At 36.3% G+C, this 26,451-nt stretch overlaps 1 protein-coding gene across 7 annotated transcripts in view; it reads right to left on the minus strand.

Moving 5' to 3' along the window:
* The window catches only part of WDSUB1 (WD repeat, sterile alpha motif and U-box domain containing 1), a 73,276-nt gene that overhangs the window by 20,764 nt on the left and 26,061 nt on the right, over nucleotides 1-26,451 (minus strand). For 6 of the 7 annotated variants that reach the window (XM_082465095.1, XM_082465097.1, XM_082465096.1 and 3 more), the window contains 5 exons: nucleotides 26,093-26,126; nucleotides 24,790-24,830; nucleotides 24,603-24,709; nucleotides 23,688-23,867; nucleotides 15,476-15,616 (listed from right to left, as the gene is read on the minus strand). In XM_082465095.1, the coding sequence (XP_082321221.1) occupies nucleotides 15,476-15,616; nucleotides 23,688-23,867; nucleotides 24,603-24,709; nucleotides 24,790-24,830; nucleotides 26,093-26,126 (503 nt within the window). The remainder of the gene's footprint in view (nucleotides 1-15,475; nucleotides 15,617-23,687; nucleotides 23,868-24,602; nucleotides 24,710-24,789; nucleotides 24,831-26,092; nucleotides 26,127-26,451) is intronic. The other variant, XM_082465100.1, reaches the window with a different exon arrangement.

Here is a 26,451-nt window from a genome sequence, read left to right on the forward strand (position 1 = left end):
GTGAGTATAGTTGGGTGTTGCTCTGGTGGGCAGAGCTCAGTAAAACTTTAATCTGCTTGTCTGCTGATGGGTGGGGCTGAGTTCCCTCCCTGTTGGTTGTTTGGCCTGAGGCAACCCAGCACTGGAGGCTATGGGCTCTTTGGTGGGGCTAATGGAGTACTTCCCAGAACTTCTGCTGCCAGTGTCCTTGTCCCCGGGGTGAGCCACAGCCACCCCCCACCTCTGCAAGGGACCCTCCAACAACAGCATGCAGGCCTGGCTCAGTCTCCTATGGGGTCACTGCTCCTTCCCCCTGGGTCCCGATGTGCACACTACCCTGTGTGTGCCCTTCAAGAGTGAAGTCTCTGTTTCCCCCAGTCCTGTCAAAGTCCTGCAATCAAATCCCACTAGCCTTCAAAGTTTGATTCTCTGGGCATTCCTCCTCCCATTGCCAGACCCCCAGTTGGGAAGCCTGACATGGGGCTCAGAACCTTCACTCCAGTGGATGGACCTCTGTGGTATAATTATTCTCCAGTTTGTGAGTCACCCACCCAGCGGCTATGGGATTTGAATTTATTGTGATTGCACCCCTCCTACTGTCTCATTGCAGCTTCTCCTTTGTCTTTGGATGTGGGGTATCTTTTTTGGTGAGTTCCGGTGTCTTCCTGTCGATTATTGTTCAGCAGTTAGTTGTGATTCCAGTGCTATCACAAGAGGGAGTGAGCACACATCCTTCTACTCCACCATCTTGAACCAATCTCCCCTCCCATATACTTTAAATCATCTCTAGATTACTTATAATACCCAGTAGAATGTAAATGCTATGTAAATAGATGTCAGCATGCAGAAAATTCAAGATTTGCTTTTTGAAACTTTCTGGAATTTTGGGGGAACCTGTGGATACAGAGGGCTGACTGTACATCAAACTTAAAAACTTCTGCGCAGCAAAGGAAACAATCAACAGAGTGAAAAGGCAACCTACAGAGAAATATTTGCAAACCATGTATCTGGTAAGTTAATACCTAAAACATATAAAGAATTCCTAGGGCTCAACAACAAAAAATAAACAACCTCATTTTTTAAATGTGCAAAGGTCTTGAATAGACATTTCTCCAAAGAAGATGTACAAATGGCCAACAAGCATATGAAAAGGTGTTCAACATCACAAATCATTAGGAAAATGCAAATCAGAATTACAATGAGAAATCACCTCACACCCATTAGGATAGTCACTATCAAAACAAAACAAAACAAAAACCAGAAAATAACTAGTGTTGGTGAGAATGTAGAAAAATAAGAACCCTCGTGCACTGTTGGCAGTAATGTAAAATGGTGCCGTCACTACAGAAGATAGTATGGAGGCTCCTCAAAAAAATTAAAAATAGAATTACAATGTGATCCAGCAATTACACTTCTGGGTATATATCCAAAGGAATTGAAAACAGAATCTCAAAGAGCTATCTGCACACCCATATTCCCAGCATCATTATTCACAACAGCCAAGAGGGAGAAGCACCCCAAGTGTCCAACAATGGATGAATGGATAAACAAGATAGGGTATACTCATACAATGGAATATTATCCAGCCTTAATAGAAGGGAAATCCTGCCATTTGTAGCAACCTTAATGAACCTTTAAGACATTATGCTGAACGTAATAAGCCAGCCACAAAAAAACAAATAAATACTGTATGATTCCACTTATATGAGGTATGTAAACTATGGAAACAGAAAGTAGACTGTGGTTACCAGGGGCTGGGGAGAGGAGAACAGGAGAGTTGTTCAATGAATAGAGAATTTCAGTTTTGCAAAATGAAAAAGTTCTAGAGATCTGTCACAGAACAATGTGCATACTGTTAACACTACTGTACACTTAAAAATGGTTAAGAAGGTAAGTTTTATGTTATTTATTTTTTCACACACACACACACAGAAAAACATCTGACACGCTTTTCCGTACAAAGTGAGAAAGTGATTCTAAAATCTATATAGAAATATGCTGAAGACCAAGAATAACTAAAACAGTTTTGAAAAAGAACTAATATGTAAAGGAGGCAAAAATACAGTGGAGAAAAGACAGCCTCTTCAATAAGTGGTGCTGGGAAAAATGGACATATACATGTAAAAGAATGAAATCAGAACACTCCCTAACACCATACACAAAAATAAACTCAAAATGGATTAAAGACCTAAATGTAAGGCCTGACACTATCAAACTCTTAGAGGAAAACATAGGCAGAACACTCTATGACATAAATCACAACAAGATCCTTTTTGACCCACCTCCTAGAGAAATGGATATAAAAATAAAAATAAACAAATGGGACCTAATGAAACTTAAAAGCTTTTGCACAGGAAAGGAAACCATAAACAAGACGAAAAGACAACCCTCAGAATGGGAGAAAATATTTACAAATGAAGCAACTGACAAAGGATTAATCTCCAAAATATACAAGCGGCTCATGCAGCTCAATATCAAAAGAACAAACAACCCAATCCAAAAATGGGCAGAAGACCTAAATAGATATTTCTCCAAATAAGATATACAGAAGGCCAACAAACATGAAAGGATGCTCAACATCACTAATCATTAGAGAAATGCAAATCAAGACCACAATGAGATATCACCTCACACTGGTCAGAATGGCCATCATCAAAAAGTCTACAAACAATAAATGCTGGAGAGGGTGTGGAGAAAAGGGAACCCTCTTGCACTGTTGGTGGGAATGTAAATTGATACAGTCACTATGGAGAACAGTATGGAGGTTCTTTAAAAAACTAAAAATAGAACTACCATACTACCCAGCAATCCCACTACTGGGCATATACCCTAAGAAAACCGTAATTCAAAAAGAGTCACGTACCACAGTGTTCACGGCAGCTATATTTACAACAGCCAGGACATGGAAGCAACCTAAGTGTCCATCGACAGATGAATGGATAAAGAAGATGTGGCATATATATACAATGGAATATTACTCAGCCATAAAAAGAAATGAAACTGAGTTATTTGTAGTGAGGTGGATGCACCTAGAGACTATCACACAGAGTGAAGTAAGTCAGGAAGAGAAAAACAAACACCATATGCTAACACATATATATGGAATCTAAAAAACAAAAGAACAAAAAAAATGGTTCTAAAGAACCTAGGGGCAGGACAGGAATAAAGACACAGATGTAGAGAATGGACTTGAGGACATGGGAGGGGAAGGGTAAGCTGGGATGAAGTGAGAGAGTGGCATGGACATATATACATTACCAAATGTAAAACAGATAGCTAGTGGGAAGCAGCTGCATAGCACAGGGAGATCAGCTCAGTGCTTTGTGTCCAACTGGAGGGGTGCAATAGGGAGGGTGGGAGGGAGATGCAAGAGGGAGGAGATATGGGGATACATGTATATGTATAGCTGATTCACTTTGTTATACAGCAGACACTAACACACCATTGTAAAGCAATTATACTCCAATAAAGACGATAAAAAAAAAAGAACTAATATGACTTATACTACCTGATTTCAAGACTTACTTCAAGGGCTTCCCTGGTGGCACAGTGGTTAAGAATACAGGTTCGAGCCCTGGTCAAGGAAGATCCCACATGCCGCGGAGCAATTAAGCCCATGTGCCACAACTACTAACCCTGAGCTCTAGAGCCCACGAGCCACAACTACTGAGCCTGTGTGCCACAACTACTGAAGCCCGCGCACCTAGAGCCCATGCTCCGCAACAAGAGAAACCACCGCAATGAGAAGCCTGCGCACTGCAACAAAGAGTAGCCCCTGCTCGCCACAGCTAAAGAAAGCCCGCATGCAGCAACAGAGAACCAATGCAGCCAAAAATTAATTAATTAATTAATTAATTTAAAAAAGAAAAAAAGAAGACCTACTTCAAGGTAAAGCTACAGTAATCAAGGCACTGATGTAACTGGCACAAGGACAGACATAAAGATCAACAGTTCACAGAAAATCCAGAAATAGAGCAGTGATATCGTCAAGTGATTTTCAACAAAGTTGCCAAAATAATTCAATGGGAAAAGATTCCTCAATGCTGTTGGAACAATTGAATTCCCATTTAAGAAAAGAAGAAAAGCTTACTCTTATCTTGCAAAGTACACAAATATTAACTTGAAATAAATCACAGACCTAAACATAAAATATACAACTATAAAACATCTAGAAGAAAACACAGGATAAAAGCTCAACAACACTAATAATTAGAAAAATGCAAATTACAGGTACAATGAGATACCACTTCACACCCACCAGAATGGCAAAAATTAAAAGACTAACAATACCAAATGTTGGCAAGTATGTGGAGAAATTGGAATTTTCAGTTGGGAACTTAAATGGTGCAACCACTTTGAGAATCAGTTTGACAGTCTCTCTCGAAAGTTAAACATTCACTTACAACACAGAAATTTCACTCCTAACTAACCAAGAGAAAGGAAACATGTCCAGACAAAGACATGTACATGAATGTTCCAGTAGCTTCATTCATAATAGCCATAAACTGGAAAAGCCCTAGAAGTTCATTAACAGTTAATGGATAAATATACTATGGTATATCCATGTAATGGAACACTACTCAACAATTCGAAGCAATGAATTACTGATATGTGCAATAAGATAAATGAATCCTAAGCATTCTGCTGAGTGAAGAAAGCCAGATACAAAAAGTATATACTGAAGGATTCCATTTATATCAAATTCTAGAAAGGCAAATATGATCTAGAGTGCCAAAAAGCAGATCAGTGGTTACATAAGGCCAGGGGTGGAAAAATATTGACTGTAAAGGGGATAAAAGAACTTTCTGGGATGATAATAACATTTATACCTTGATCATGATGGTGGATGCACAGGTATACATGTTTCAAAAACTCATCACACTGTATACTTAAAATGAGGAGATTTTATTATTTAAATTATACCTCAATAAATTTTATCCAAAAAAATAGATTATGGAGCTGTACTGCCCAATACAGTAGCCACAAGTGGCTATCTGAATTTAAATCAATCACAATTAAGTAAAATATTCATATCCCCAGTAACAGTAGCCACATTTCAAGTGCTCAATAACCACATGTGCCTAATGTTACTACAATGGTCAGTACAAAGAACACTTCCATCACAAAAAGTTCTACTGGATAGCAATGATACAGAGGATCTGAATTAGACAATTATCAATTTGATATATATATCTATCTATATATTGATATACTATATCAATAATGTTGCAAAAAATAATTTTGCAACCAAAGAGAAGAAATACTTTTCCTTCAAATATCCATCGAAACTTTATAAAAAATTAGCCATATAAATTTTATAACAAACATACAAGGAAAATCTCTAACTCCCCAAAGAAACACCGTTTCACATTTGATCCCATGCAACAAAACTGGACACCCCTTTCCCAAAACACAACCTCAAAACTAATCAAACGATTTGCAAACTTTAAAAGTTTTTCTACCAACCTTTGGGTAAAAGTAGAAATGCAAGCTGAAAGTATATATTACTTAGAAATTGAAGATATGGAAAATACGGCAAAATCTAGGTAGTGAATACTTATTATTTGGTCAGTACCCCTTTTCTGGAAACTGTCCCTTCCACCACTATCCTCCTTATGATGTTGCTCCATTTATACACAATTCTACTCTCCACAGTTGGACAAATCTCAGCACTGCACCTCACGCCTACAGAGACTAGCACTGGGGTAGGCTCCTGGATCAGGCTGGGAGCCTCTGGGATTTTTGGAGTTGGCACTAGAGAGAAATGTCAGAATTGTCCCTTCCTGGTGGGTGAAACTGTAAAATGTAAAATTTGGGACCTACAGGTGTTCATGGTTTTCTAACACATGGAAAAGGCACACTGAGTATCACAGAAGGTGGATATTCAGAAGCCTTGGACCAGATAAGACAGTACCCAGACAACACTCAAGTCTCTGGTGCCAGTTTTTCCTGAGACTCACTTACAATAACTTTTAATAATTACCATTTCTGCTTAACCTAGTTCAAGTTGAGTTTCTTTCAGTTGCAAATAAAGGTCCTGATATAACGTACCAAAACCAAAAATATACAGCCATTACCATGCTCAGAGAAAATTTCATAGCCTGAAATTAAACGAGTTCACTGCCATTTATTGAGTGGTGCTCTTTTAAGTACCTAACATGCATTAACTCATTTGATTCTTATAAGAATCCCATGAGGTTAAGTACTAGTATCCCATTTTGTACATAAGGAAAATGAGACACAGCAAGATTATATAGCCTCCCACAAGATAACTCAGCTAATAAGTAATAAAACAGATTTAGACCCAGGCAGTCTGGTTCTTCAGTGCATATGCTCAACTACTAGCTCATAGGGGCTCCCGTAAGTATGTTTCTTAATAAATAATAACTGAAAATAATAAAATTAAATTTCAATTAAATGCTGATGAATAAGAGAGTCACATAAGGAATTATAAATGGTTAAAAACCTTTAAAAGAGCTCAAACTCAATATTATACAAAAAAATACAAACTGAGATTACTTCTCCCTTATTAGAATGAGAAAGATTAAGACTGCTAACACCCAGTAGAGGCAAGGATATGGGAAATAGGGACCCCATATAATGTTGAGAGGACAATTTGTCAGTATCCCTCAGTAACTGCAGCTTTAGGTAATTTATTCTACAGAAACATTCACATTAAGACTGCAAGACAGGGCGGAGTCAAGATGGCAGACTAGGAGGACATGGAATTTGCATCTCTGCACAACTAGAGCACCTACCAGGGACCAGTGGGGGACCATGGACACCTAAGGGGATGAGAGGAACCCACAGTGACCGGGTAGGACATGAGGTGTGTGGGGGAGGGCAGTGATGGGGGAGGAGAAGTGGAGGCGGGATGGGACCAGCACCCCTGAGGGGCGGCTGGGGGAGGGGAAGGGATCCCATGCATGAAAGGGGGAAGGGGGAGACAATTGGGAGGGCAGAGGATCAAAAGGGAGCATGTCCAGGGTTTCCCCTGCCCACTTGGGCCCCCCGGGAGCCTGCAGAGATCCCGGTCCTGATCCTCTGCCCACCTAGGCCCCCTCTAGCCACACGGGTCCTGAGAGAGTGAGAGGGAGAGAAAGGGGAGCAAAAGTAAAGGCCGGACCTCCGGGACCAGCACCCCTGAGGGGCGGCTGGGGGAGGGGAGGGGTTCCTACACCCAGTGGGACCCACCCATGGTTGGGGTCCAGCGGTGATGGGGGAAGACTGCTGGGGGTGGAAGAATGGAAAGGAACGCAGTCAGTGCTTTGCCTGCCCATTTGGGCACTGGGGAGCCTGCTGCCCTTGTGGACATAATCCTCTGCCCTCGGAGCCTCCCTTCTGCTGCGCAGAGCCCAAGCCCCAGCCCTACATGCCCACCCAGGGCCCTACATCTACACTCAGAGACACCCCCTGAGACCCCCTCCAATGAGCTGGGCCTAAACCCCACCCACACACCCTCACACAGGGCCCTACCTCCAAACTCTGGAACTCCACACTCCGGAGGCCCTCTGGATGTGCTGCCTCTCCCCTTGTGCGCAGGTCCTAAGCCTAGGCCTTGCCCCCAAGGCCTTTGCCAGCTGTGTGGGTCTTGAGCCTAAGCCCCGCCCCATGCTTAAACTTAACCCGCCCCCCGCAGGTCTCACCACAGCCTAAGCCCCGCCCCTAAGTTCCACACCTGCATAAGCTCCGCCCCCATAGCCAAGGCTTTTTCTTTTTTTCTTCTTTTAGGTTGGTGTTCACGTCTACCTTGTTGTTGACTCCTTTATATTTTTATTTTTTTTAATCTTTTATTTTTCCAATTTTATTTTCTTCTTTATACTTTGTTATTGTTCACTCCTTTTGGCTTGTTCCCCCCACCCCTTTTTTTCTCTTTTTTCTGTTGTGGTTTTCTTTTACCTTGTGGCAGTTGTTTCAATTATATTTTTATTTTTCCTAATATATTTTTTATCTTTCTAAATTTATTTTATTATTTATTCTTTGTTATTGTACTACTCCTTTTTTTCTTATTTTTTGCTGAACTGCACAGCTTGCGGGATCTTGGTTCCCAGCCCGGAGGTTGGGCCTGAGCTCCTGTGGTGGGAACGCTGAGTCCAAATCACTGGACTAACAGAGAACTTCAGACCCCAGGGAATATTAATCAGAGTGAGGTCTCCCAGAGGTCCTCATCTCGGCATCAAGACCAGCTCTACCCAACCACCTACAAACTCCAGTGCTGGACGCCTCAGGCCAAACAACCAGTAAGACAGGAATACAAACCCACTCATCAAAAAAAAAAAAGAAAAAAAAAAGAAACTACAAAAAAATGTTACAGACAAAGGAGCAAAGTAAAAGCCTACAACACCAAATAAATGAAGATGAAATAGCCAACTGACTTGAAAAAGAATTTAAGAGTAATGATAGTAAAGATGATCCAAAATCTCGGAAACAGAATGGAGAAAATACAAGAAACGTTTAACAAGGACCTAGAAGAACTAAAGAGCAAACAAACAGTGAGGAACAACACAATAACTGAAATTAAAAATACTCTAGAAGGAATCAATAGCAGAATAACTGAGGCAGAAGAAAGGATAAGTGAGCTGGAAGATAAAATGGCAGAAATAACTGCTGTGGAGCAGAATAAAGAAAAAAGAATAAGAAGAAGTAAGGACAGTCTCAGAGACCTCTGGGACAACATTAAACACACCAACATTCAAATAATAGGGGTCCCAGAAGTAGAAGAGAAACAGAAAGGGTCTGAGAAAATATTTGAAGACATTATAGTTGAAAACTTCCCTAACACCGGAAGGGAAAAAACCACTCAAGTCCAGAAAGCTCAGAGAGTCCCATAGAGGTTAAAGCCTAGGAGAAACACTCCAAGACACATATTAATCAAACTAGCAAAAATTAAATTTAAAAAATATTAAAAGTAGCAAGGGAAAAGCAAAAAATAACATACAAGGGAATCCCATAAGGATATCAGCTGATTTCTCAGCAGAAACTTTACAGGCCAGAAGGGAGTGGCAGGATATATTTTAAATGATGAAAGGGAAAAACCTACAACCAAGAGTACTCTACCTAGCAAGGATATCATTCAGATTCGACAGAAAAATCAAAAGCTTTACAGACAAGCAAAAGCTATGAGAATTCAGGACCACCAAACCTGCCTTACAACAAATGCTAAAGGAACTTCTCTAAGTGGGAAACACAAGAGAAGAAAAAGACCCACAAAAACAAACCCAAATCAATTAAGAAAATGGTAATAGGAACATACATATCGATAATCACCTTGAATGTAAATGGATTAAATGCTCCAACCAAAAGACAGACTGGCTGAATGGATACAAAAACAAGACCCATATATATGCTGTCTACAAGAAACCCACTTCAGACCTAGGGACACATACAGACTGAAAGTGAGGGGATGGAAAAAGATATCCCATGCAAATGGAAATCAAAAGAAAGCTGGGGCTTCCCTGGTGGCGCAGTGGTTGAGAGTCTGCCTGCCAATGCAGGGGACATGGGTTCGAGCCCTGGTCTGGGAAGATCCCACATGCCGCGGGGCAGCTGGGCCTGTGAGCCACAACTACTGAGCCTGCGCGTCTGGAGCCTGTGCTCTGCAACAAGAGAGACTGTGATAGTGAGCGGCCCGCGCACCGCGATGAAGAGTGGTCCCTGCTTGCTGCAACTGGAGAAAGCCCTCACACAGAAACGAAGACCCAACACAGCAATATAAACACAACACAAAAATAAATATAAAAATAAAATTAAAAAAAAAAAAAGAAAGCTGGAGTAAGCAATACTCATATCAGATAAAATAGACTTTAAAATAAAGACTGTTACAAGAAGTAAGGAAGAACACTACATAATGATCAAGGGATCAATCCAAGAAGAAAACATAACAATTATAAATATTTATGCACCCAACGTAGGAGCACCTCAATTCATAAGGCAAACACCAACAGCCTTAAAAGGAGAAATCAGCAGTAACACAATAATAGTGGGGGACTTTAACACCCTACTTACACCAACAGATCAGGCAGAAAATAAATAAGGAAACACAAGCTTTAAATGACACATAGACCAGGTAGACGTATTAATATTTTCAGGACATACCACCCAAAAGTGGAAGAGTACACTTTCTTCTCAAGCGCACATGAAAAGTTCCCCAGAACAGATCACATCTTGGGTCACAAATTGTATCAAGTATCTTTTCCAACCACAGCACTATGAGATTAGAAATCAATTACACACACAAAAAAAAACTGTAAAAAACACAAATACAGGGAGGCTAAATAGTGTGCTGCTAAATAACCAGAGATTACTGAAGAAATAAAAAAATACCTACAAACAAATGACAAAGAAAACACGATGATACAAAACCTATGGAATGCAGCAAAAGCACTTCTAAGATGGAAGTTTACAGCAATACAATCCTACCTCAAAAAACAAGAAAAATCTCAAACAATCTAACCTTACATCTAAAGGAACTAGAGAAAGAAGAACAAACAAAACCCAAAGTTAGTAGAAGAAATCATAAAGATCAAAGCAAAAATAAATGAAACAGAAACAAAGAAAACAATAACAAAGATCAATAAAACTAAAAGTTGTTTGAGAAGATAAACAAAATTGATAAACCTTTAGCCAGACTCAGCAAGAAAAAGACAGGACGCAAATCAATAAAATTAGAAATGAAAACGGAGACATTACAACTGACACCACAGAAATACAAAAGATCATAAGAGACTACTACAAGCAACTATGTGCCAATAAAATGGACAACCTGGAAGAAATGGACAAATTCTTGGAAAAGTACAACATTCCAAGATTGAACCAGGAAGAATGAGAAAATATAAACAGACCAATCACAGGTAATGAAACTGAAACCGTAATGAAAAATCCTCCAACAAACAAAAGTCCAGGACCAGATGGCTTCACAGGTGAATTCTATCAAACATTTAGAGAAGAGGTAACACCCATCCTTCTCAAACTCTTCCAAAAAATTGCAGAGAATGGAACACTCCTAAACTCATTCTACGTGGCCACCATCAGCCTGATATCAAAACCAGACAAAGATACTACAAAAAAAGAAAATTACAGACCAACATCACTGATGAATATAAATGTAAAAATCCTCAACAAAATACTAGCAAACAGAATCCAAAAACACATTAAAAAGATTGTACACCATGATCAAGTGCGATTTATCTCAGGGATGCAAGGATTCTTCAGTATATGCAGAACAATCAATGTGATACACCATATTAACAAATCAAAGAATAAAAATCATATGATCATCTCAAGAGATGCAGAAACAGCTTTTGAAAAAATTCAACACCCATTTACGATAAAAACTCTCCAGAAAGTGGGCATAGAGGGAACCTACCTCAACATAATAAAGGCCATATATGACTAACCAGCAGCCAACATCATTCTCAATGGTGAAAAACTGAAAGCATTTCCTCTAAGATCAGGAACAAGACAAGGAGGTCCACTCTCGCCACTATTATTCAACATAGTATTGGAAGTCCTAGCCACAGCATTCAGAGAAGAAAAAGAAATAAAAGGAATACAAATTGGAAAAGAAGAAGTAAAACTGTCACTGTTTTCGATGACATGATACTATACAAAGAAAATCTGAAAGATGCCACCAGAAAACTACTAAAACTAATGCATTTGGTAAGGTTTCAGGATACAAAATTAATGCACAGAAATCTCTTGAATTCCTATACACTAACAGTGAAAGATCAGAAAGAGAAATTAAGGAAACAATCCCATTTACCATCACAATAAAAAGAATAAAATACTTAGGAATAAACCTACCTAAGGAGGCAAAAGACCTGTACTCAGAAAACTATAAAACACTGATGAAAGAAATCAAAGATAACATAAACAGATGGAGAGATATACCATGCTGCTGGATTGGAAGAATCAATACTGTGAAAATGATTATACTACCCAAAGCAGGGTAGTTCAATGCAATCCCTATCAAATTACCTATGGCATTTTTCACAGAACTGGAACAAGAAATTTTACAATTTATATGGAAACACAAAACACCTGAATAGCCATAGCAATCTCGAGAAAGAAAAACGGAGCTGGAGGAATCAGGCTCCCTGACTTCAGACTATACTACAAAGCTACAGTAATCAAGACAGTATGGTACTGACACAAAAACAGAAATATAGATCAATGGAACAGGATAGAAAGCCCAGAGATACACCCACGCACATATGGTCACCTTATCTTTGACAAAGGAGGCAAGGATATACAATGGAGAAAAGACAGTCTCTTCAATAAGTGGTGCTGGGTAAAATGGACAGCTACATGTAAAAGAATGAAATTGGAACACACCCTAACACCATACACAAAAATAAACTCAAAATGGATTAAAGACCTAAATGTAAGGCCAGACACTATAAAACTCTTAGAAGAAAACGCAGGTAGAACACTCTTGACATAAATCACAGCAAGATCCTTTTTGACCCATCTCCTAAAGGGAAATAAAAACAAAAATAAACAAATGGGACCTAATGAAACTTAAAAGCGTTTGCACAGCAAAGGAAACCATAAACAAGACAAAAAGACAACCCTCAGAATGGGAGAAAATATTTGCAAATGAAGCAACTGACAAAGGATTAATCTCCAAAATATACATGCAGCTCATGCAGCTCAATATCACAAAAACAAACAACCCAGTCCAAAAATGGGCAGAAGACCTAAATAGACATTTTTCCAAAGAAGACATACAGATGGCCAACAAATGCATGAAAAGATGCTCAACAGCACTAATCATTAGAGAAATGCAAATCAAGACCACAATGAGATATCACCTCACACCAGTCAGAATGGCTATCATCAAAAACTCTAGAAACAATAAATGCTCGAGAGGGTGTGTCGAAAAGGGAACCCTCCTGCACTGTTGGTGGGAATGTAAACTGATACAGCCACTATGGAGAACAGTATGGAGGTTCCTTAAAAAACTAAAAATAGAACTACCGTATGAGCCAGCAATCCCACTACTGGGGATATACCCTGAGAAAACCATAATTCAAAAAGAGACATGTACCACAATGTTCACTGCAGCACTATTTACAATACCCAGGACATGGAAGTAACCTAAATGTCCATCAACAGATGACTGGATAAAGAAGATGTGGCACATATATACAATGGAATATTACTCAGCCATAAAAAGGAACAAAACTGAGTTATTTGTAGTGAGGTGGATGGACCTAGAATCTGTCATACAGAGTGAAGACAGTCAGAAAGAGAAAAACAAATACCGTTAACGCATATATATGGAATTTAAAAAAGCAGTACTGATGAACCTAGTGGCAGGGCAGGAATAAAGATGCAGACGTAGAGAACAGACTTGAGGGCACGGGGTGGGGAAGGGGAAGCTGGGATGAAGTGAGAGTAGCAACCAACACATATACACTACCAAATGTAAAATAGCTAGCTAGTGGGAAGCTGCTGCTTAGCACAGGGAGATCAGCTCGGTGCTTTGTGATGACCTAGAGGGATGGGATAGGGAGGGTGGGAGGGAGGCTCAAGTGGGAGGGGATATGGGGATATATGTATACATATAGCTGATTCACTTTGTTGTGCAGCACACAAACACTGTGGAGCATTTATACACCAATAAAGATGTGAAAAATAAATAAATAAATAAAAAAGGAAAAAAAAAAAGAATTACCATATAACCTAGCAATTCGACTTCTGGGCATTTATCCAAAAGAACTGAAAGCAGCAACTCAAAGAGATATTTGTATATCCCTGTTCACAGCAGCATTATTCATAATAGCCAAAAGCTGGAAGGAAACCAAACATCCATTGATGGATGAATGGATAAACAAGATGTAGTGTACACATACAATGGCGTATTATTCAGCTTTAAAAAGGAACGAAATTCTGACACAGGCTACAATGTGGATGAACCTCGAGGACATTATGCTAAATGAAATAAGCCAGACACAAAAAGACAAACACTGTATGGTTCCACTTATATGAGATATGTAAAATAGTCAAATTCATAGAAACAAGAAGGTATAGATAGTTTCAGTTTTGCAAGAAGAAAAAATTCTGAAGATTGGTTACACAATAGTGTAATACACTTAAAAATGGTTAAGACAGTAAATTTTATGTGTATTTTACTACAATTAAGAAAAGATGTATTTAAATAATTAATGCCTGCATCTAATTACAGATTTCCCCAAATCTGGTATACCTGTCTCTCTGATGAGCTGGGTAAGGTTAGGACATAAGTCCCAGTTTATTATCACCCCCATCAACCATCAACTCACTCTCAGACTACACTCCACTACACCTCCACTGTAGTGGAATTTTGCCTCCGCTATAACTGATCCAGACCAGAAATGAGGCAGTCTAAAGATTTCTGGGAAATAAAAACAAATAGAAAGGGGCCCACATGTGCACACTTCCTTAAAGACTTTTAAGCTTTTTTACTTACTGTTTAACAATAATTTAGTTTAACTGTAAAAGTACACTACTGGCATAACAAACAAAATTAGAGTAAATAAATGTAAATTCAGCAAAAAAAAAAAGGAATACAGTTTCAAACCAGTATTAAACTTGCAAAAATAAATGAGTTCTAAAATTCAATGATCACAAAACTGGAAAAACGGGTACACTTACATACATTTCTGGTAGCATTCTAAACTATTTTTTCCTAGAAAACAATCTAATAACAAATCTAACAAGAACTATCAAAACTGTTCTTTTTAACATTCATAAAATATTCTGTTTGGTTAATTCTGCTTTGGGGAACACATGTCATGAAAATACCTCTAAGTAATGCTAACAACACAATGAAAGGAGTACCAAGATATCAGCACAATGCTATTAACAATATAAAGCTTTTCAAACATATACATACACCAAATAGTAGAAGAGTCAAATTGTAGCATAGAGCTACAATGGAATAAAGTTATTAACACTGAAAATTATGTAGACTAAGTCAATATTCAGAAATGTATATAACAGTCTTAAAAATAAAAAGCACAATATGGATTCACTGACTACAACGATGTAAAGTATGTCTGTGTTCATTGACAAAGGTTAGAAATTAATGTGAAATGATGTAACTTTATAACCTTTAAATTCTTATTTCTGTAAGGTTGTTTAAATTCATGATAGACAAAATAAATATAATAGATCTCAACAGTGTATCTTAAAAAACAATATTTTAACTATACATTCTAGTAACTAAATACATATTTCACAAGTTTAAGTAAGGCTTGTCAAGCTTATTTCTTTTGTCTCTAATCTTATCCAAACCTGCTCCATCCAATTTTATTCATTAAGAAATATACAGTGTTCAATAGTTCACCTCAGATCTAAGGAATTTTTAAAAAGAAAAAAAAAAAGAAAGAACTTATGAGAAATAAAGTAATTTTGAAAAAGTTTCACATTTAAACAAACTTCTGTGAACTGTCTACATTATTTATTCATTTAGTACATAATATGCCCTGAAATTTAGAATAGCATCACATACCTGATGCGATGACAGGATCTTTCATAAGCTCCCTAGTTATTGGACATATAAATTCATCAGGAATTCCAGAGGAAAGGGTTTTTATCTTTGTCCTGAGCTCTTCAATTTTCCGCAGAACTTTACTACGCAGCCCTAGAGATTCTGAAAAGAAATTATTCTGTTAGGGCTGGAGAACTATTACTTGTAACCTTTATGCAAGTCTTCAGCAAACAAAGAGAAATTTCATCTACTACAACCAAAAATCTTCAGACATTCTGTTTTACCACATGGAACCTTTTCTTTATAAATTCTTTAATCAATATTTGTAGTATAGAATACTGTGTGATTAAAATAACTCAGCAAGAGAAAGTTTATTCTAAATAACTTTAGATTCTCAAAGTTCCTCAAGAATTTCAGATTGCCCAAATACTAATATACCACACAAAATCAGAAAAGGCTCATTATTATAGGTTAATTTATTTAGACAACAAAAAATTTCCTAAAAATCATTTTTAAAGATGTTCAATTTAATAATATAAAAATTGTCTTATATTTATAAACATTATGAAATTGGGTATATTATTTGCTGATTCTCATATGAAACACAATCTCAAATAAAGTTCATATGTTTGTCCAAGACTCTACACATACGTTTCATTCATTTGTATTACTTTCATCTTAAGTTTTTAAAATTATCTTAATTTTTAATTTCAGGAAGATTAATACAATTAAGTTTAGGAAGTTTAGTGTGATTATCTGTTTATATTTTTAGATAATCTAGCTGACAGTTCTATTTTAGGTGGAGGTGTTTGGGGGGTGTAGGGGGGGTAGGAAAAAAGAACTACATTTCAGAACACCTCAGAGTTCCCATAAAAAGCCAAATCAACTTTCTTTCTGATTGGAAGGTAATTCTCCATAGTGTTTATACACACCTTATGACACCTTTTGTCTAGCAATTTTTTCAAGGATGTCTGCAAACTTACTTGGAAGCTAGAGATAGTGTTTCCCTCCCAGTCTGAGGGCAGATTTGTTTCCTGACAAGTACAAAGATAATGTCTTCCTCTTGGACTAGTTTGCTAGCAGTCCCTTTATAAGATTGGTGGGGGGAGGGGTGGTTCATAAACTCAGGGTTCCTCAGCTATGACACCAACACAAATTGCCCCCACAAGACTAGGCGGAAAGGGCAACCAATTTAAATATTAAGCTCATGCTGCCTGCTGTGCCATGAGTAATAAACTGTTCAAATCTATTTGGACTCATTGACCATATCTATGGAAGTATGGCAAGTCAACCTAGCAGCTGCCTACATCCTAGGAACTGCTTTACTGCTTTCCTATGACTTACCTCCTATGTAACTCATTGAAACAAAACTGAGGATTTTTAAAACAATTTTTTAAAAGCACCACAACATGTTTATAATTAGACTAATTAGACACGTTAATAATTACATAACATAATTAAGTCATATCATTTAAGGGGAAAATTATACAACATGTAATAAGGATATAGAGGTATTTAATATTCTGAAAACAATATATATATTACCTTGTCAAATATACATGTGTGCCAATATTTAGAATGTTTATTAATAAAGAATATAGAAACCCTATTTCAAAATGTACTGGATAAGAAAAGGTTAAATTGTGTGTTACCCTTGTCTAATTTTAATGTCATTTAAGAATGCCCTCAGGCAAGCAGTTACCAAATCATATCCACAGAACTTGGCCAGAAGAAGACATCTCCTTTTGTGATCGGGGTTTGGCAGTGAGTGTTATTAAACTTAATTGCTCAGAAAGAAAAGACCCTGACCAGCTGAGGGCTAGTAAACCCTCAGTACGGGCAATGGGCAATATTTAGCTATATTTACTATAACTCTGAAAAGGCATCTGGCTATTAATAAGATGACAAATTAAATAGGCCATCACCTCCTGTACCCTCTTTCCCACCCCTTCCCCAACCCTGGAAATGCTACATAATTGAGAATTGATGGAGCCTGGACACAAATAACCACCAAAAATACAAAACAAAATTCCGAAAACCCTCAAGGGAACAGAAGTAACTAGGTTCCAGAGTAGGGGATGGGAAATAGCGTAAAGCAGAGATTTGTGTACACAAATGGAAGAAATACCTTTCTACTTGTAGCCTTCACTCTCCCCAACTTTGTCCTGTAAATATCATTGCTAAGGCAGCAACGCCAGCATGAGCTGGAGGCAGGGTAACAAGAGAGCGCTATGGCCTGGACTAACAATTACAGCCCACTGGGCTGGTCACTGAATCACCTCTGCAATGCCCTGAGACAGAACAAGAGAATCAAAAGCTGGTTTCTTGGAGAAAAAAACTTTAAAACTTTTTATTTTTTAAAGATAAATTTTATTAACAAACTTCTGACTTGAAAGATCAAGAGAAAACAAGACATAAAAGCTATATTAGGAAAGAAAAGGGACACACAACTATAGGTACAGTAGGGATTTTTTAAAGGACTTAGAGAAGATGGTGATAGAAGCAATATAATTTTTAAACTTCTCTGAATCCCCACATAAAAACAGAGCAACGAGATAGCAAAATCAAATCCCACCGACACTTCCAACAAAACAAGGTAGCAGGGTATCCTCATGAATCCCACTGTAAGTGGAAGAGAATAAACCACCAACATCCATAAGACCTGTGATTGATATCAATGCGGAAGCAACAGGACATCTGATAGGCCTGAGGAATGGAGACCCCCGAAATGCCCTACTCTCAGGAAAGTGGGGTAGGCCAATTTGAGAGCAGCAGCTGAACTGGAAGGGTTATGCCCACTCTAACAGCAGGTCAGTGCACAGGCCTATACCTGTGAAAGGACTATTTCACTTCAATTGTGTGCAAAGAAAAAATGGTAAATGTTCTTGTTACTTAACAGTATATGCAGTTAGGCAACAAGTGAAAGTCTACATAAGGAAGTATTACTAGGATTTGAAACATGAAACTTCCAAAATTTGAGGATGTTAAGACAGCTGGTGCATAAAGTTTTAAAAAGCATTTGATATAATAATTTTTAAAGCAGAAAATGATAAAAATGTCTCATGTGCTTTCATGGTTTCTTGGAAAGACAAGAATAAAAAGAAGAGGGAATGCTCTGAAAAAACCTCATTCCCAATTAAGAATCTATGACTGATAATTAGTTGAATATATGGGTAAGGACTGACACGATATACAGTAGTTCCTTGTCATTTGTCATTCCATGGTTCTACCATTATATTGTCTACAGCAATTCCAAACTCCAGGATAGGTAGCAGTTTGCAATAATCCTGAGGCCTGGATATAAACTGAAGCCAAACTGCAGATGAAAATCATGTGGCTAGTTAGTGGACTTAACTGCTTGCCTAGTATCACATCTCAAAGAGACTTTCTTGCTCTTTATCTTCATACTTTATGCCTTTTGGTTGCAATATTAAAGGCTGTCATAGAGTTCACAAATTCATGGATATACATATGTCTTAAGACACACCTCTCTTAATATCAAGGATCTCTTGTACCTGTAATCTTTTTCTGGATATTCCTTATGCAAATATAGCACTAGATATAAGGAGTTATTTCCTACCTAAAACTGTATGTCTGTTGTACCCTTAGTTTTCATTAACACTATCCTAGAAAAGGACTATTACTCTAGGTTAAAACACCAGGTTCCAACAGATACTCAAATCTATAGAAGGTTCCTTTATTGTATATTTACAAAGGCTCACTGAAAAAAGATTTGATAGACTGCTTGACTCCTTAAAAATAATTTTTAAGTGTCAAACGTAATAGATATACTACTTTGTTCCCTAACACTCCAGTATACTTCACTGAAAATTAATTAACTTCCTTCATATGATGAATGTTAAATTCGTATTTATTCACATTGACATAGGAACCGTTTTAACAGCTGTACCACAAAAGCAAATGCAAGTAAAATAGTTATGCATCACAAGAGTAAAATTCATTATCACATACTCATCAGTTTGCCTCTTAACACATTTTTTTCTAGACCCAATTTCACTTCTCTATTACTCCAACTTACTGTTTTGAGGAAGAGCCTACTTTTCTTAAAACTCAAGACTAACAGAAATCCACTGTAGCTTAAAGCAGCACTTGTAGAAGATTAATGTTAGCTTGCTGACCCTTTATAATTTTGCAAAAACTTTAAAATATTGATACTTTAGAATGATGTAGAAAAAAATTATTTAAAAATTTATTTAAAAATTTATTTACTAACTTATTCTGTATTTAATTTGTTGTATTTGCTAACTTTCCAAATCTTAAGCACAAACACAAAGCAAATTCCTTACTTACTAGAGAGTACGCAATGTTCTTGTCTCCATTTATAATGATCTTCCTAATTCAGCTTTTAGACCACAGCAGACTTATTTAAATTATATTTCAATTTTGGCTTGAGCCTGGTAGTTCCAAAACTTATTTCACCGAACTTCAGAATGATCATAACTACTAAACCCGAGACTCACCTTCAAAAACTATTTCAGGCCATTAACTGAATCCTGTAAGAATTTCTTATACTTTATTTATCGGGCTATTGGGACAGAATTCTATTGCTATTGTTTTTACTATGCTCTCTTATGTTTTGAAACATCCTTTGTTGAAATCTGAAATTATTATTTTATATTGTCATGTGCTTCTGTGTGATAAGGTATTGTTAAAACTTATTGTGAGAGAGTAATGAGAAATCAGCTAATGAACATGCTAAATTCACCAGAACTTTAAAAAACAAAAACAAAAACAAAAAATACCCTGTACTCTATTAAGTACTTTCAGGAAGAAAGAGTAAATTATAAAGGAAATAAGTTACTAGAGATATAAAAATAACTTTCACAGTATGGCCTGAGTATAAAACCATCTGATTCTAATTATTTTCACAAAATCATCATTCTATTAACTTCTTAAAAGGCCATAAGCTTCCAAGACACTTAAATAGGTTCACATACTATATTTACTATGTAATGAAAGTATACTACTATACTTTAGAATGATTTTCTATAACAAACACTTTTTTTGCTCTTTGACTCCTCATTAACAGTAAATTCACTATGGACATCCTATCTCCTAAGCTTTCTGGTTAATTAAGATTTTACTAGAGCATACTGGGAAGTGTCTGAGTATTATGTTCATTAGAGCACAACACTAAGACTTCAAACTGTTTTTGATAAGGATGTATTGATAGTAACCAGAACACATAAAACAATTCTTACAGTTCAACAATAAAAAGACAAACCAATTTTAACCAAAGAAGATATATAAACAGCCAATAAGCACTTGAAAATATGCTCCATATCATTAGGTAAATGCAAATCAAAAACCACAATGAAATACCACTTCACATCTATTGAATGGCTATAATCAATAAGATAGGTAATAACCAGTGTTGACAAAGAGGTGAAGAAATTGGAAAGCTCACACATTGCTGGTGGGAATGCAAAATAGTACAGCTGCTTTGGAAAACAGTCTGCCAGTTCCTCAAAATGGTATATGTAGAGTTATTCTACTTTTAATCATATATCCAAGGGAAATGAAAATATACTCACACAAAAACTCATACACATATATTCACAGCAGCATTATTGATAACAGCCAAAAGGTAGAAACAACCCAAAAGACCATCAGCTGATGAGTGGATAAACAAAATGTGGTATAGCCATACAATGGAATATTATTCAGCCATAAAAAGGAAGGAAGTACTTACACATACAAAAACATGGATGAACCTTGAAAGGTTAAATTAAAAAAGCCAGATACAAAAGGCCACATATTGTACGGTTCCACTTAAAAGAAATGTCCAAAATAGGTAGATCCTATTTCTACAGAAGATAGATTAGTGGTTGCCAAGAGGCTAGAAAGAGGAAAGAATGGGATTCTTTTGGGGGGATAAAAATGTTCTGAAATTAGATAGTGGTGATGGTTGTACAACTCTGTGAATATACTAAAAACCAGAGGATTGTACACTTAAGAAAAAATGACTTGTGCACTGAAAATTACAAAGCATTGTTGAAAAAGAAATTAAGAAGACCTGAATAAACATAAAAATATCCTGTGCTTATGGATTAGAAGAATTAATATTGTTAAAATGACAATAATTCCTAAATTGACGTAGAAATTCAGTATAATCCCCATCAAAGTCAGGTGGCTTTTTTGCAGAATTTGACAAGTTGATCCTAAAATTCATATGGAAATGCCAAGGGACCCAAAGGAGCAAAACCAATCCTGGGGAGAAAAAAAACCCAGAGATGGAGGACACACAATTTTCAATTTCAACACTTACTACAAAGCTATAGTAGTTAAGACACCGTGGCACTAGCGTATGGATAGACAAATAGGTCAGTGAAATAGAATTGAGAGTCCAGAAATAAACCCTCACATTTATGGTCAACTGATATTTAACAAGGGTGCCAAGACAATTTAAAGGGGAAAGAATAGTCTTTTCAACAAATGGTGCTGGGACAACTGGATATATACATCTGAAAGAATATAGCTAAACTCTTACCTCACATTATATACAAAAATTAAGTCAAAATTGATCACACACCTAAATGTAAGAGCTAGAACTATAAAAGTCATAGAAGAAACACAGGTGTAAATCTTCAAGATTCAGGATTAGGTTTGGGTTTCTTAGATATGACACCTACAGCACAAGCAATGACAGAAAAAAAAACAGATAAACTGGACTTCACCAAAATTTGTAACTTTCGTGCATCAAAGGACACTTTCAAGAAAGTGTAATGATAACCCACAGAATGGGAGAAAATATTTACAAATCATATATCTGATTAAGGGTCTAGTATCTAAATTTATATAAACTCATCAATAAAAAGACAAATAACCCAGTTTTTAAAATGGGCAAAGAATCTGAACAGACATTTTTCCAAAGAAGATATACAAATGGCCAATGAGCATATGGAAAGTTGTTCAACATCACTAGTCATCAGGAAAATGCATATCAAAACCACAATGAGAAACCACTAGGATGGCTATAATTGAAAAACTAAACAAGTATTGATGAGGATGCAGAGAAACTGGAATCCTCATACACTGCTGGTGAGAACATACAAAAGCACAGTTGCTTTGGAAAATAGCCTGGCAGTTCTTCAAATGCAAGCACAGAGTTACCATATGATCCACACTTCCACTCGACAGTTTTCAGAGTTTTGTTTTGTATATTTGATGGTTATTTGTATCTAGACTCCATCAGTTTTCAATTATGTAGCATTTCCAGGGATGGGAAAGGGGTGGGGAAGAGGGTACAGGAGCTGATGGCCTATTTAATTTGTCATCTTATTAATTTGTCATCTTATTAAGAGCCAGATGCCTTTTCAGAGTTATAGTAAATATATCCCAATGTTGCTCATTGCCCATACTGAGGGGCTACTAGCCCTCAAGCTGGTAAAGGGTCTTTTCTTCCTGAGCAATTAAGTTTAATAACACTCATTCCCAACTCCCAATCACAAAAGGAGACATCTTCTTCCGGCCAAGTTCTGTCAGTATGATTTGGTAACGCCCTAGAAAACTGAAAACAGATGCCCACACGAAACTTGTATATGAATGTTCATAGAAGCATTTTTCATAAAATCTATAAAATGGGAACAATCTAAATCCAATCAACTGGTGAATGGATGAACAAAAAGTGATAAATTCATACAGTGGAATATTATTCGGCCATGAAAAAGTGAAGTACTAATATATACTACAACATGTATGAACCTTGAGAACATGCTATGCAAAAGAGGCCAGACACAAAAGGCCGTACATTTTATGAAATGTAGAACAGGTAAATCCTTAGAGACAGAAAGTAGATAAGTGGTTGCCAGGAGCTAGAGAGACAAGGAATAGGAGTGACTGCTAATGGGAATGGAGTTTCCTTCTGAAGTGATGAAAATGTTCTGGAATCAAAGAGTGGTGATGGTTATACAACTCTGAATAGTCACTGCACTGTACACTTATAAAAGGATGAATTATATCACAATTTTTAAAATATATACATTTTTAAAATTACAGTTACATGATAGCTTTAATTACCTAAAGAAACAGTATGTAACATTTCTTTCCCATAATCTAATAAAAATATACTATACTTCTATACACAGACATATACCAGTACTACCACCATGCTAGAATATTAAGAGGAAACCATTAATGCAATTAAAACCAATCTCAGAGAGTAAATTATTAAAAGCTGTTTTTAAGACTGCCTAACTTTCACTAGTCTTACCAATTTTCAAATCATCAGCTAGACTTTCTTTTGTAAGATTCAACAGTTCTCGTCCATCAATGTTATTCATTTTGAAAATACCAACAAGGTCTTTTAAACCTTGTGCACAAAGCCAGTTTGAGACATCGTCCTCTGACCAATCTTCAGTAAATTGCTTTGGTTGATCTTCTGTGATCCTTGCTTAAAAAACAAACAAACCAAAAAAACCCCACAAACAAAAAGTAAGTGAAAAAACAACAAGCAAGAGAAAAAGTATATCCTTTATAAACATTCTCACTTTGTACTAAAAAGTAAATGAAATTTTCTTAAATCTGTGTTTTCTACTTTAACATCCTTTAAGAAATTTTTAAAAATCAAATAATACTACGTATAAAGTATTATTTAATGCTACGTTAAATGTTACTCTTTCGGAACATTTTTCACTCCAGAAAAAGTTTATCTTTATTATATAAAATTCATATCAGCAGAAGTATTATATGTGATCTGTCATCTGCATATCAGCACCACTAATTGGTTAATACTGACAGTGATAAAAATAAAACTCCTAAATTATGTGTCAATGTTGCTTGATAAAACCAAAAATAAAACCAACAAGATAAAACTATCATTTCTATTTTGTTCTAGGCTATATTTATCTGAAAAATTAGTATGGAGTATAAATAAAGAGCTTACAAAACTATGGGAGGTATGATATACATGAATGTGCATCCAAAAGCATTTACCAACAGTTTTAATGTAGATGTCTGGGTTAACTTTAACACTGGGTTCTCTAAAATTATTTTTAAATTATATTAAATTTGGATGTATGCTTTATATTGAGAAAAGCAACAGGAATAATTTGTCAAAAAATTACTGAATTTCTCATTTTAATGGTGAATGGTGCTGAAGTGGGTTACACATGATATCCTTACTAACCTTGGCAAAGTGTTTCCAGGTCAAACTGCCAGATATTCACTGTTTTGTCCATTGAACCAGTAGCAAGTAAAAGGATATTGGGTGCAAAGGCACAAGTTGTGACATACCTAGTTAATAAAAACAACTATTATATATCCTTAGACCAATTTTTTAATTATATTACTACAAAGTGAGGTTAAGTTCAGACCTGGTGTGCTGAGTCAAGGTGTGAAGTATATTCTCAGTATTCTGAAAAACAACACAAACAGCTTTATATTTACTCAGGCAAGAGTAAAGCTACTGATACAGACTTGTTTGACCTGAACGGTTTATACACTCTATGTATTCTAATATTATGAGTCACTAATATAAATCAAAACTTTACCCAATGAATAGAGAATAGCATTTATAACTAATAACATTATCAAGTACTTATTTCACTTTCTCAATTATCAGCACTGCTGTCTGCTGAAATTTTTAGTATAATATAGTCCTGGCTGATTTGTCTCAACTTACTAATAGTAACCATGAAATAATCTGAATTTTTGCTATGGCATTTGACTGTACCCACTGCAGACCAGTGAGTAGAAATTAGTCATTTCAATATTGAGTACACTTAGCTGGCCATCCAACATCTAGATGTATTTAACTGAGACTCATATACATATTTTATGGAGAAAATTTAACATTATAGCTATTTCTGTGAATGTAAAATCTCGTGAAAATCTCCTGAGAAATATTAAGGATCTATTTCACCTCGTTTGAGTACTCTTTCCCACTTCCTGCCAGAACTCAATAATTTGAACTGCTGTGTGGAGGACTAGCTTAGCTTCCTTGTTTGACCCACTACACTTTGATAATTCACATCTCTATTTCTTTGCTGGCATAGCTACAACCTAAGCTGAACCACTGTAAGGTCCCACTCAACACCGATTTCTCTTGGAGAATATTTTTGTCAATTATACCTTCACTATATATTAAACGTTCATTTTTCTTCATATTTATGCAACCTGGTCTTTATTCACATGCATCTACCAAAAAGCCCCATTTTTCCAAATCCTTTATAACTTACTCTTCTTATACTAGTCTCTAAATCCAGGTGGGACTCTAAAGTGATAGAGCCACTTTCAGCTTTCAGCTATACCTTCCCAAAACCCTTGGGTAAACATTCCTTTGCTGTTATGGAAACCTGGTGTAAGAGTTTAAGAAAAATTGACTTAAAGTGATTTTTTTTAATATTGATGCTCTTTAAATCTGTATTTTCTTTGATCAGACTAAACATCTGTCTATCTTAAAACCATTATTGAAATATTTAAGGGCTTGTCTCAGAACCAATACCTTACCTGCATAACTATTTTAGCATTTCTGAAAATGTATATATTATATTCTTGGGCATCCTAAACAGAAAAAATATGTACATTTTTCTCATCTTGCCTAGCTAAACCTGAAGCTCAGTAGCCTAATAAGCAAACATAGTTTACACAGATCACACAAGATTTTGAAATACTTACAGTATCATACACAATGACAGACTTATCCACTGATCTTTAAAAGAAAAAAAAAGATTATGGGTGAAAGTTCTATAAAAACAAAGTACAGTATTTACGTAATTAGTATTTTTTAATCATTTTAATAACTTTTTAAGAAAAGGCTGAAATACTGATATGCACACATTCAGAATGCAATCTATTTTTGTTCATATGTATAAACTTTTATTTAAAAAAACTACATGCCATATACCAAACACCAAATTTATCAGAAAATTATAAACTTTATTAAATGCTAGCACATGCTATTTATGCTATATAGCCATAAACAGAATAAGCATTTGTAATGTATAAATAAGACGCAATCTCATATCAGGTTAGTA

Source organism: Balaenoptera physalus (genome assembly GCF_965194825.1).
Source record: "Balaenoptera physalus genome assembly, chromosome: 6".
NCBI classification, from domain to species: Eukaryota; Metazoa; Chordata; class Mammalia; order Artiodactyla; family Balaenopteridae; genus Balaenoptera; species Balaenoptera physalus.